The 12,224-nt window shown below is 51.7% G+C and overlaps 1 protein-coding gene across 1 annotated transcript in view; it reads left to right on the top strand.

The window, feature by feature from the left end:
- Positions 1-208: 208 nt before the first annotated feature.
- LOC123995794 (1-phosphatidylinositol 4,5-bisphosphate phosphodiesterase zeta-1-like) overlaps positions 209-12,224 on the top strand; it is a 50,600-nt gene continuing 38,584 nt past the window's right edge. Inside the window, exons 1-3 of the mRNA XM_046299505.1 lie at positions 209-398; positions 2,643-2,844; positions 11,978-12,122. Coding sequence (XP_046155461.1) covers positions 209-398; positions 2,643-2,844; positions 11,978-12,122 — 537 coding nt within the window. The remainder of the gene's footprint in view (positions 399-2,642; positions 2,845-11,977; positions 12,123-12,224) is intronic.

Raw genomic sequence — 12,224 nt, 5'->3', positions numbered from 1 at the left:
TTCTATGTCCCAGTGGGTTCCTGGGGACTGTGTCTTAAAGGATGATTGCATTTTATTTTACAATTTTAAAAAACTTACCTCATCCACGCAAATACAACAATACCACAAATGAAAAACCATTGAGGATGAAAACAAACAGGTTTGTTTCCACAGGGGCCAGGGTGAGACCTGGGTCGGGGGGCTTGAGGACTCTGCTGGCTGGCGGACAATGAAGAAGAACAAGGCCTCCACCTCCAGAAGGTCAGAGATCCAGAACATCTACCAGTGCTACTCCTCTGGAAGGAATACTCTGGCCGCCTCCGCTCTCCTCAGGTTCCTACACATGGAGCAGATGGAGGCAGCAGCCAATCAGGAGACAGCGGAGGGCTTGATTGACAGATATGAGATTGAGGAGACAGGTGAGTGAAAGGGGATGAGGTGGGACTTGGTACAGTTCTGTTCTATCATGATGCACAATTAATTAGGTTTCCTTGTTCACTTATTTTCATTTTTATTGTTACAGTCGTGGCCAAAAGGTTTGAGAATGACACAAATATACATTTTCACAAAGTCTGCTGCTTCAGTGTCTTTAGATATTATTGTCAGATGTTACTATGGAATACTGAAGTATAATTATAAGCATTTCATAAGTGTCAAAGGCTTTTATTGACAATTACATGAAGTTGATATAAAGAATCAATATTTGCAGTGTTGACCCTTCTGGTTCAAGACCTCTGCAATCAGCCCTGGCATGCTGTCAATTAACTTCTGGGCCACATTCTGACTGATGGCAGCCCATTCTTGCATAATCAATGCTTGGAGTTTGTCAGAATTTGTGGGTTTTTGTTTGTTCACCCACCTCTTGAGGATTGACCACAAGTTCTCAATGGGATTAATGTCTGGGGAGTTTCCTGGCCATGGACCCAAAGTATCGATGTTTTGTTTCCCAAGCCACTTAGTTATCACTTTTGCCTTATGGCAAGCTGCTCCATCATGCTGGAAAAGGCATTTTTTGTCACCAACTGTTCCTGGATGGTTGGGAGAAGTTGCTACCGGAGGATGTGTTGGTACCATTCTTTAGGCAAAATTGTGAGTGAGCCCACTCCCTTGGCTGAGAAGCAACCCCACACATGAATGGTATCAGGATGCTTTACTGTTGGCATGACAGGACTGATGGTAGCGCTCACCTTGTCTTCTCCGGACAAGCTTTTTTCCACATGCCCCAAACAATCAGAAAGGGGATTCATCAGTGAACTTTACCCCAGTCCTCAGCAGTCCAATCCCTGTACCTTTTGCAGAATATCAGTCTGTCCCTTATGTTTTTCCTGGAGAGAAGTGGCTTCTTTGCTGCCCTTCTTGACACCAAGCCATCCTCCAAAAGTCTTCACCTCACTGTGCGTGCAGATGCACTCACACCTGCCTGCTGCCATTCCTGAGCAAGTTCTGTACCGGTGGTGCCCCGATCCCGCAGCTGAATCAACTTTAGGAGACGGTCCTGGCGCTTGCTGGACTTTCTTGGGCACCCTGAAGCCTTCTTCACAACAATTGAACCGCTCTCCTTGAAGTTCTTGATGATCCGATAAATGGTTGATTTAGGTGCAATCTTACTGGCAGCAATATCCTTGCCTGTGAAGCCCTTATTGTGCAATGCAATGATGACGGCGTGTGTTTCCTTGCAGGTAACCATGGTTGACAGAGGAAGAACAATGTTTCCAAGCACCACCCTCCTTTTGAAGCTTCCAGTCTGTTATTCGAACTCAATCAGCATGACAGAGTGATCTCCAGCCTTGTCCTCGTCAACCCCCCCACATGTGTTAACGAGAGAATCACTGACATGATTTCAGCTGGTCCTTTTGTGGCAGGGCTGAAATGCAGTGGAAATGTTTTTTTGGGGGGGATTCAGTTCAAGAGCATGGCAAAGAGGGACTTTACAATTAATTGCAATTCATCTGATCACTCTTCATAACATTCTGGAGTATATGCAAATTGTCATCATACAAACTGAGGCAGCAGACTTTGTGAAAATTAATATTTGTGTCATTCTCAAAACTTTTGGCCACGACTGTACAGTAGGTATGTATGACTGTACCCCTACCAGGCATTTTGTTAGCCTTAGCTGAGTCACGTGATGAGGCCACTTGTTTCAGATTAGAACGGACACAAGTCTATTTAGCATCCCCTGCCGCTATACAAACAGCACCATAGAAATGCCATGCTGCAACAGGCATAGAGGCATCCGTCTGACCTGACGAGACAGGACATAAAACCATGACAGTCAAGCTCATCAGACAAATGCTCTGCTACAGGTACAGAGGCATCAGTCTGACATGACGAAAACAGGAAGTAAAATGAAGACAGTCAAGCTCATCAGTGGACTAGCACAACAAGACACTTTCTCAATTGTCACATTTTTTAAATGTATTTTGAACCTTTATTTAACTAGACAAGTCAGTTAAGAATAAATTATTATTTACAATGACAGCCAATGGGGAACAAGGGGTTAACTGCCTTGTTCAGGGGCAGAAGGACAGATTTTTACCATCCAAATACTTCCTTCTCTCTTCACGTCCTCAAGGTACATATGCAAGTAAAGTAGTACATCCAACCGAGTGATTGTTTTTTTGCTGAGGGTTTTTAACCCGAACTCTGCGTATCCCTGGCAGCTAGAGAGAACAGAAGCATGACATTCGAGGGATTCTACAGATACATGGAGTCTAAAGACTGTAGTGTGTTTGACCAGATACACACGTCTGTGTACCAGGATATGGACCAGCCTCTGTGTCACTACTTCATCTCGTCTTCTCACAACACCTACCTCACTGGGGACCAGCTGGTCGGCAAGAGCACCCTGGACGCCTATGTCAGGTAATTAAACTTCCTATGTCAGGTAGTAACACTACCTATGTCAGGTAATAACACTACCTATGTCAGGTAATAACACTACCTATGTCAGGTAATAACACTTCCTATGTCAGGTCATTACAACTTCCTATGTCAGGTAATAACACTACCTATGTCAGGTAATAACACTACCTATGTCAGGTAATAACACTACCTATGTCAGGTAGTAACACTACCTATGTCAGGAAATAACACTACCTATGTCAGGTAATAACACTACCTATGTCAGGTAATAACACTACCCATGTCAGGTAATAACACTACTTATGTCAGGTAATAACACTACTTATGTCAGGTCATTACAACTGCCTGTGTCAGGTCATTACAACTGCCTATGTCAGGTCATTACAACTTCCTATGTCAGGTAATAACACTACCTATGTCAGGTAATAACACTGCCTATGTCAGGTAATAACACTGCCTATGTCAGCTCATTACAACAGCCTGTGTCAGGTAATAACACTACTTATGTCAGGTCATTACAACTGCCTGTGTCAGGTAATTACAACTTCCTATGTCAGGTAATAACACTACCTATGTCAGGTAATAACACTGCCTATGTCAGCTCATTACAACTGCCTATGTCAGGTCATTACAACTGCCTATGTCAGGTAATTACACTACCTATGTCATGTAAAACCGCAGTGTCTGCTCTCTCAGTTTAAACCCTCTCCTCTCAAACCGCAGTGTCTGTTCTCTCAGTTTAAACCCTCTCAAACCGCAGTGTCTGCTCTCTCAGTTTAAACCCTCTCAAACCGTAGTGTCTGTTCTCTCCGTTTAAACCCTCTCAAACCGCAGTGTCTGCTCTCTCAGTTTAAACCCTCTCCTCTCAAACCGCAGTGTCTGTTCTCTCAGTTTAAACCCTTTCCTCTCAAACCGCAGTGTCTGTTCAGTTTAAACCCTCTCAAACCGCAGTGTCTGCTCTCTCAGTTTAAACCCTCTCAAACCGTAGTGTCTGTTCTCTCAGTTTAAACCCTCTCAAACCGCAGTGTCTGCTCTCTCAGTTTAAACCCTCTCCTCAGGAGACACTGTGGCCCCATCCGAGACACCGGACAGGGCCAAACAGGAAGGATATAACCCCACCCACTTTGCCAAAGCACAGCCCCCACACCACTAGAGGGAAATCTTCAACCACCAACTTACCATCCTAGCCCATAAAGATCTCCGAGAGCCCACAACAGTGAATCAACCCACCCAGGTGACGCATCCCCCCCCAGGACGGCACGAGAGAGCCCCAGCAAGCCAGCCCCCGTAACAATTCTATAGAGAAACCCAGCTGTTTGCTTAGAAATTCAGGGACAATTGACGCAGACCGCAGTGTCTGTTCTCTCAGTTTAATCCCTCTCAAACCGCAGTGTCTGCTCTCTCAGTTTAAACCCTCTCAAACCGTAGTGTCTGCTCTCTCAGTTTAAACCCTCTCCTCTCAAACCGCAGTGACTGCTCTCTCAGTTTAAACCCTCTCCTTTCAAACCATAGTGTCTGCTCTCTCAGTTTAAACCCTCCTCTCAAACCGTAGTGTCTGTTCTCTCAGTTTAAACCCTCTCCTCTCAAACCATAGTGTCTGTTCTCTCAGTTTAAACCCTCTCCTCTCAAACCATAGTGACTGCTCTCTCAGTTTAAACCCTCTTCTCTCAAACCATAGTGACTGCTCTCTCAGTTTAAACCCTCTCCTCTCAAACCTCAGTGTCTGTTCTCTCATTTTAAACCCTCGTCTCTCAAACCTCAGTGTCTGCTCTCTCATTTTAAACCCTCTTGTCACGAATCTCGCCGAAGATGGTGTCTCTTCCTGTTCGGGCGGCGCTCTGCGGTCGTCGTCGCCGGCCTACTAGCTGCCATCGATTCCCTTTCAGTTTGTTTCTGTTTATTGGGTTAAATGGGGACACCTGTTTTGAGTTAGTGTCTGTTTGTAGGCTATTTAAGGGCACTAGGCCCGCTGGGTATTTGTGCGGGCTTGGTTCCTGTTATCTGGTGTATGAGTGTAATCAGTATTTTTCCGGACAGTTTTTAGTCCGTTGTATTTTGGTATGTGTTGTTTCATGCGCCCTGGTGTTTTGCATGTCGTGGTTCCACAGTCTATGGAATAAAATATCCATGTACTGAATTACTGTCACGCCCTGGTCGAAGTATTTTGTGTTTATCTTCATGTATGGGGTCAGGCCAGGGTGTGGCATGGGTTTTTGTATGTGGTGTGTATATATTGGGATTGTAGCTAGTGGGGTGATCTAGCAAAGTCTATGGCTGTCTGGAGTGGTTCTCAATCAGAGGCAGGTGTTTATCGTTGTCTCTGATTGGGAAGCATATTTAGGCAGAGATATTCTTTGAGCTTGTCGTGGGTGATTGTCCTTAGTGTCCTTGTTCCTGTCTATGTGTTAGTGTACACAAGTATTGGCTGTTTCGGTTTTTGTTAAGTTTATTGTTTTTTGTAGTGTTTGTATTTAGATTCGTGTTACGTTTGTTTATTAAAACATGGATCGCAATCTACACGCTGCATTTTGGTCCGACTCTCCTTCACACCAAGAGAACCGTTACAGAATCACCCACCACAAACGGACCAAGCAGCGTGTCAACAGGCAGGAGCCACAGGAGAGGCAACAGAGGCAGCAGCAACAGGAGCAGCAGCAGCTGCAGTGGGAGAGGCTGCACTACCTGGAGAAATGGACATGGGAGGACGAACTGGACGGTAAAGGACCCTGGGCTCAGCCTGGAGAATATCGCCGCCCCAAGGAAGAACTGGAGGCGACGAAAGCTGAGAGGCGCAGGTATGAGGAGGCAGCACGGCGTAGCGGATGGAAGCTCGAGAGTCAGCCCCAAAAATGTATTGGGGGGAGGCTCACAGGGAGTAGGGCTACGCTAGGTAGGAGACCTACGCTAACTTCCTGTGGGGCTAGATAGACCGGGCAGGCACCATGTTATGCAGTGGTGCGCACGGTGTCCCCAGTGCGGGTGCATAGCCCGGTGCGGTATATTCCAGCTCAGCGTATCGGCCGGGCTAGATTGAGCGTCGAGCCAAATGCCATGAAGCCGGCTCTACGCATCTGGTCCCCAGTGCGTCTCCTTGGTCCGGCTTACATGGCACCAGCCTTGCGCTCGGTGTCTCCGGTTCGCCTGCATAGCCCAGTGCGGGCTATTCCACCTCGCCACACTGGCAGGTCGACCGAGAGTATTCAACCAGGTAAGGTTGGACGGGCTCGGTGCTCAAGCGCTCCAGTGCGCCTGCACGGTCCGGTCTATCCAGTACCACCTCCGCACCCCAGCCCTCCAGTAGCAGCTCCCCGCACCAGGCTTCCTGTGTGTGTCCTCGGTTCAGTACCACCAGTGCCAGCACCACGCATCAGGCCTACAGTGCGCCTCGCCTCTCCTGCGCTGTCGGAGTCTCCCGCCTCTCCAGCGCTGTCGGAGCCTTTCTCCTCTCCTGCGCTGTCGGAGTCTCCCGTCTGTTCAGCGCAGCCAGAGCTGCCAGCCTGCATGGAGCAGTCAGAGCTGCCAGCCTGCATGGAGCAGCCAGAGCTGCCAGCCTGCATGGAGCAGTCAGAGCTGTCAGTCTGCATGGAGCAGCCAGAGATGTCAGTCTGCAAGGAGCTGCCAGTCTGCAAGGAGCTGCCAGTCTGCAAGGAGCTGTCAGTCTGCAAGGAGCTGCCAGTCTGCACGGAGCCGCCAGAGCTGCTAGTCTGTAAGAAGCCGCCAGAGCTGTCAGCCTACATGGAGCAGCCAGAGCCGCCAGTCAGCGTGGAGCAGCCAGAGCCGCCAGTCAGCATGGAACAGCCAGATCTTTCAGTCTGCCAGGATCCGCCAGTCAACCAGACTCTTCCAGATATGCCAGTCAACCAGACTCTTCCAGATATGCCAGTCAACCAGACTCTTCCAGATATGCCAGTCAACCAGACTCTTCCAGATCCGCCAGTCAACCAGACTCTTCCAGATCCGCCAGTCAACCAGACTCTTCCAGATCCGCCAGTCAACCAGACTCTTCCAGATCCGCCAGTCAGCCGGGATCTGCCAGATCTGCCAGTCGGCCAGGATCTGCCAGTCGGCCAGGATCCGCCAGTCAGCCAGGATCCGCCAGATCCGCCAGTCAGCCAGGATCTGGTAGAGCTATCTACCTGCCTGAGCTTCCCCTCACTCCTGAGCTTCCTCTCACTCCTGAGCTTCCTCTCACTCCCGAGCTTCCTCTCACTCCCGAGCTTCCTCTCACTCCCGAGCTTCCTCTCACTCCCGAGCTTCCTCTCATTCCCGAGCTTTCTCTCACTCCCGAGCTTTCTCTCACTCCCGAGCTTCCCCTCAGTCCCGAGCTGCCCTTCAGTCCCGATCTGCTCTTCAGTCCAGTGGGGTTCTGGGTGAGGACTACAAGGCCAAGGTCGGCGGTGAGGGTGGACTATCCAGGGACGCGAGGAGAGGGGACTAAGACATTGACTGAGTGGGGTCCACGTCCCGCGCCGGAGCCGCCACCATGGACAGACGCCCACCCGGACCCTCCCTATTGTTTTGAGGTGCATTCGGGAGTCCGCACCTTAGGGGGGGGGGGGGGGGTTCTGTCATGCCCTGGTCAAACTATTTTGTGTTTATCTTCATGTTTTGGGTCAGGCCATATTGGGATTATAGCTAGTGGGGTGCTCTAGCAAAGTCTGTGGCTGTCTGGAGTGGTTCTCAATCAGAGGCAGGTGTTTATCGTTGTCTCTGATTGGGAAGCATATTTAGGCAGCCATATTCTTTGAGTTTGTCATGGGTGAGTGTCCTTAGTGTCCTTGTTCCTGTCTATGTGTTAGTTTACACAAGTATTGGCTGTTTTGGTTTTCGTTACGTTTATTGTTTTTTGTAGTGTTTGTATTTAGATTTGTGTTACGTTTGTTTATTAAAACATGGTTCGCAATCTACACGCTGCATTTTGGTCCGACTCTCCTTCACACCAAGAGAACCGTTACAATTACCTGCTGTCTGCGCTTGACTCCTCCACTCACCATCTTTAGAAGTTGTAACACCTCTCAAACTGCAGTGTCTGCTCTCTCAGTTTAAACCCTCTCAGACTGCAGTGTCTACTCTCTCAGTTTAAACCCTCTCCTCTCAAACCGCAGTGTCTGCTCTCTCAGTTTAAACCCTCTCAGACTGCAGTGTCTACTCTCTCAGTTTAAACCCTCTCCTCTCAAACCGCAGTGTCTGCTCTCTCAGTTTAAACTAGGCCATTATTGGTCCTCAGACTGCAGTGTCTACTCTCTCAGTTTAAACCCTCTCCTCTCAAACCGCAGTGTCTGCTCTCTCAGTTTAAACCCTCTCAAACCGCAGTGTCTGCTCACTTAGTCTCTCCTTCATATTCAGTAATGCAGCCTCTCCATCCGCTAACTAAAGGACAAAAAGGAGGTGAACTGAGTGAGAAAGGGGCTGATGGCAGCAGAACTAGGCCATTATTGGTCCTCTGAGACCAGTAGAGTACTCTCTCTCTCTCTCTCTCTCTGCCATTTCTCTCTCCCACTCTCTCTAATAGACTCTCTAAAGCTCTCTAATCTGAGTCTGGGGAGGAGGTCTCTCTCCTCTGGGGGTCCTGGTTCACTCTCTGCTGTAATATACTGTCTTTCCCCTGTCTATAATATATGGGGTACTGGTTCACAGCCTGTCTGAAGGGAGGGAGGTGATGGGGAGGGGAGTTGACTTAGGAGGGCACCCTGGGGAAGCCTATATGGGGGGGGTGCACTACTTTTGAATGGGGAGTTCTGGTCTTAGGGGAAGTGCACTGGGGAGGGGAGGTGCCATTTGGGATGGGAGGGTGTCTGGTGGGGAGGCCTGGTCTGTAATAGACTGTAGTAAAGCCCTCTAATTGAGTGACTGGGGAGGAGGTCTGGTGGGAGGGCCTGATGGGGGGTCCTGGTTCACTCAGCTAATGAATGGGGATGTGACTGGGGAGGGGAGGTGACTTAGGAGGGGAGGTCTGGTGGGGAGCCCTGATGGGGGCCGTGATGGGGGACCTGGTTCACTCAGCTAATGAATGGGGAGGTGACTAGGGAGGGGAGGTGACTGGGGAGGGGAGTTGACTTAGGAGGGGAGGGCTGGTGGGGAAGCCTGATGGGGGGGCCTGGTTCACTCAGCTAATGAATGGGGAGGTGACTAGGGAGGGGAAGTGACTGGGGAGGGGAGGTGACTTAGGAGGGGAGGTCTGGTGGGGAGGCCTGGTTCATTCAGCTAATTAAAGGGGAGGTGACTGGGAGGGGAGGTCTGGTGGGGAGGCCTGATGGGGGCCGTGATGGGGGGCCTGGTTCACTCAGCTAATTAAAGGGGAGATGACTGGGAGGGGAGGTCTGGTGGGGAGGCCTGATGGGGGTGCCAGTCTCCTCCCCTCCTCTGGAGTGACTGGGGAGGGGAGATGACTGGGGAGGGGAGGTGACTGGGGAGGGGAGGTGACAGAGGAGGGGAGGTGACTGGGGAGGGGAGGTGACTGGGGAGGGGAGGTGACTGTGGAGGGGAGGTGACGGGGAGGGGAGATGACTGGGGAGGGAGGTGACTGGGGAGGGGAGATGACTGGGGAGGGGAGATGACGGGCGAGGGAGGTGAATGGGGAGCGGAGGTGACTATGGAGGGGAGATGACTGGGGAGGGGAGGTGACTATGGAGGGGAGGTGACAGAGGAGGGAGGTGACTGGGGAGGGAGGTGACTGGGGAGGGGGAGATGACAGGGGAGGGGAGGTGACTGGGGAGGGGAGGTGACTGGGGAGGGGAGTTGACTTAGGAGGGGAGGTCTGGTGGGGAGGCCTGATGGGGGGCCGTGATGGGGGACCTGGTTCACTCAGCTAATGAATGGGGAGGTGACTAGGGAGGGGAGGTGACTGGGGAGGGGAGTTGACTTAGGAGGGGAGGTCTGGTGGGTAAGCCTGATGGGGGGCCTGGTTCACTCAGCTAATGAATGGGGAGGTGACTAGGGAGACTGGGGAAGTGACTGGGGAGGGGAGGTGACTTAGGAGGGGAGGTCTGGTGGGGAGGCCTGGTTCATTCAGCTAATTAAAGGGGAGGTGACTGGGAGGGGAGGTCTGGTGGGGAGGCCTGATGGGGGCCGTGATGGGGGGCCTGGTTCACTCAGCTAATTAAAGGGGAGGTGACTGGGGAGGGGAGATGACAGGGGAGTGGAGTGGACTGGGGAGGGGAGGTGACGGGGGGGGGGAGATGACTGGGGAGGGGAGATAACCTGGGGGGGAGTTGACTGGGGAGGGGAGGTGACTGGGGAGGGGAGATGACTGGGGAGGGGAGGTGACAGAGGAGGAGGTGACTGGGGAGAGGAGGTGACTGGGGAGGGGAGGTGACTGGACTCTCTGTCTAGCCGCCAGGTGACTGGGGAGGGGAGGTGACTGGACTCTGTGTCTAGCCGCCAGGTAACTGGGGAGGGGAGGTGACTGGACTCTCTGTCTAGCTGCCAGGTGACTGGGGAGGGGAGGTGACTGGACTCTGTGACTGGGGAGGGGAGCCGCCAGGTGACTAGGGAGGGGAGGTGACTGGACTTTGTGTCTAGCCGCCAGGTGACTAGGGAGGGGAGGTGACTGGACTCTGTGTCTAGCCGCCAGGTGACTGGGGAGGGGAGGTGACTGGACTCTGTGTCTAGCCGCCAGGTGACTGGGGAGGGGAGGTGACTGGACTCTGTGTCTAGCCGCCAGGTAACTGGGGAGGGGAGGTGACTGGAATCTCTGTCTAGCCGCCAGGTAACTGGGGAGGGGAGGTGACTGGACTCTCTGTCTAGCCGCAGGTAACAGGTGACTAGGGAGGGAGGTGACTGGACTCTGTGTCTAGCCGCCAGGTGACTGGGGAGGGGAGGTGACTGGACTCTGTGTCTAGCCGCCAGGTAACTGGGGAGGGGAGGTGACTGGACTCTCTGTCTAGCCAGGCCAGGTGACTGGGACTGGGGAGGGGAGGTGACTGGACTCTGTGTCTAGCCGCCAGGTGACTGGGGAGGGGAGGTGACTGGACTCTGTGTCTAGCCGCCAGGTAACTGGGGAGGGGAGGTGACTGGACTCTCTGTCTAGCCGCCAGGTAACTGGGGAGGGGAGGTGACTGGACTCTGTGTCTAGCCGCCAGGTAACTGGGGAGGGGAGGTGACTGGACTCTGTGTCTAGCCGCCAGGTGACTGGGGAGGGGAGGTGACTGGACTCTGTGTCTAGCCGTGACCAGGTAACTGGGGAGGGGAGGTGACTGGACTCTGTGTCTAGCCGCCAGGTAACTGGGGACTGGGGGGGAGGTGACTGGACTCTGTGACTGGAGCCGCCAGGTGACTGGGGAGGGAGGTGACTGGACTCTGTGTCTAGCCGCCAGGTGACTGGGGAGGGGAGGTGACTGGACTCTGTGTCTAGCCGCCAGGTGACTGGGGAGGGGAGGTGACTGGACTCTGTGTCTAGCCGCCAGGTAACTGGGGAGGGGAGGTGACTGGACTCTGTGTCTAGCCGCCAGGTGACTCTCTGTCTAGCCGCCAGGTAACAGGTAACTGGGGACTGGGGAGGGGAGGTGACTGGACTCTGTGTCTAGCCGCCAGGTAACTGGGGAGGGGAGGTGACTGGACTCTGTGTCTAGCCGCCAGGTAACTGGGGAGGGGAGGTGACTGGACTCTCTGTCTAGCCGCCAGGTAACTGGGGAGGGGAGGTGACTGGACTCTCTGTCTAGCCGCCAGGTGAGCAAAGGGTGGAAAGGGAGAACTGAATCAGGAGCATAAAGAACATAAAGACCAACAATGAATCAAACCACTATTGCTATACGTTCAGTCTGTGCAGATGGGAGCTGGTGCGTCTGAAGGAAATCCTCCTTTTAGTTTCTGTGCTTTTATATGGCCACACATTTTGATATGATGGTTATTAACTCATTAATTATTTAACGTTTTGGTACTGAATAACGCAAAATAGAAATCAAATTATAATTGAAAACATAATTTTTTAGACCGGTCTGCAGAATTAACTTTCATGTCCTGTAAAACAGCGTGAGTGATATACTATAAAAGAAATAAGGTTTGGGTCTATTTTCGACTTTATCATTTGTTCTCTGTATGTCGCTGGTAAACTACAGATGTCCTCAGTCCTCCTCCTAGTAATCATCTTGTGTTCCTTATGTGTCCATCCATCTCTCTCTCGGTGTGTCCTCAGTGCGCTGAGGAGAGGTTGTCGTTGTCTGGAGATTGACTGCTGGGATGGTCCTAGTGCAGAGCCTATAGTCTACCATGGTCACACTCTGACCAGCAAGATCCTGTTCAAGGACGTCATCACTACCGTGGAGCAGCATGCCTTTGAGGTAGGACCACACCATAGATAAAGAACTGTGTAAATTTTTAGGACATCTCCACTTACGTTGATATAAGTCCCATAGTGTTGTCTAGGAGGGTAATGGAATCAG

The sequence above is a fragment of the Oncorhynchus gorbuscha genome, linkage group LG01 (genome assembly GCF_021184085.1).
Source record: "Oncorhynchus gorbuscha isolate QuinsamMale2020 ecotype Even-year linkage group LG01, OgorEven_v1.0, whole genome shotgun sequence".
NCBI lineage: Eukaryota > Metazoa > Chordata > Actinopteri > Salmoniformes > Salmonidae > Oncorhynchus > Oncorhynchus gorbuscha.
The sequence above is the reverse complement of the archived record's forward strand: the minus strand, read 5'-3'. Positions and strand labels throughout refer to the sequence as shown.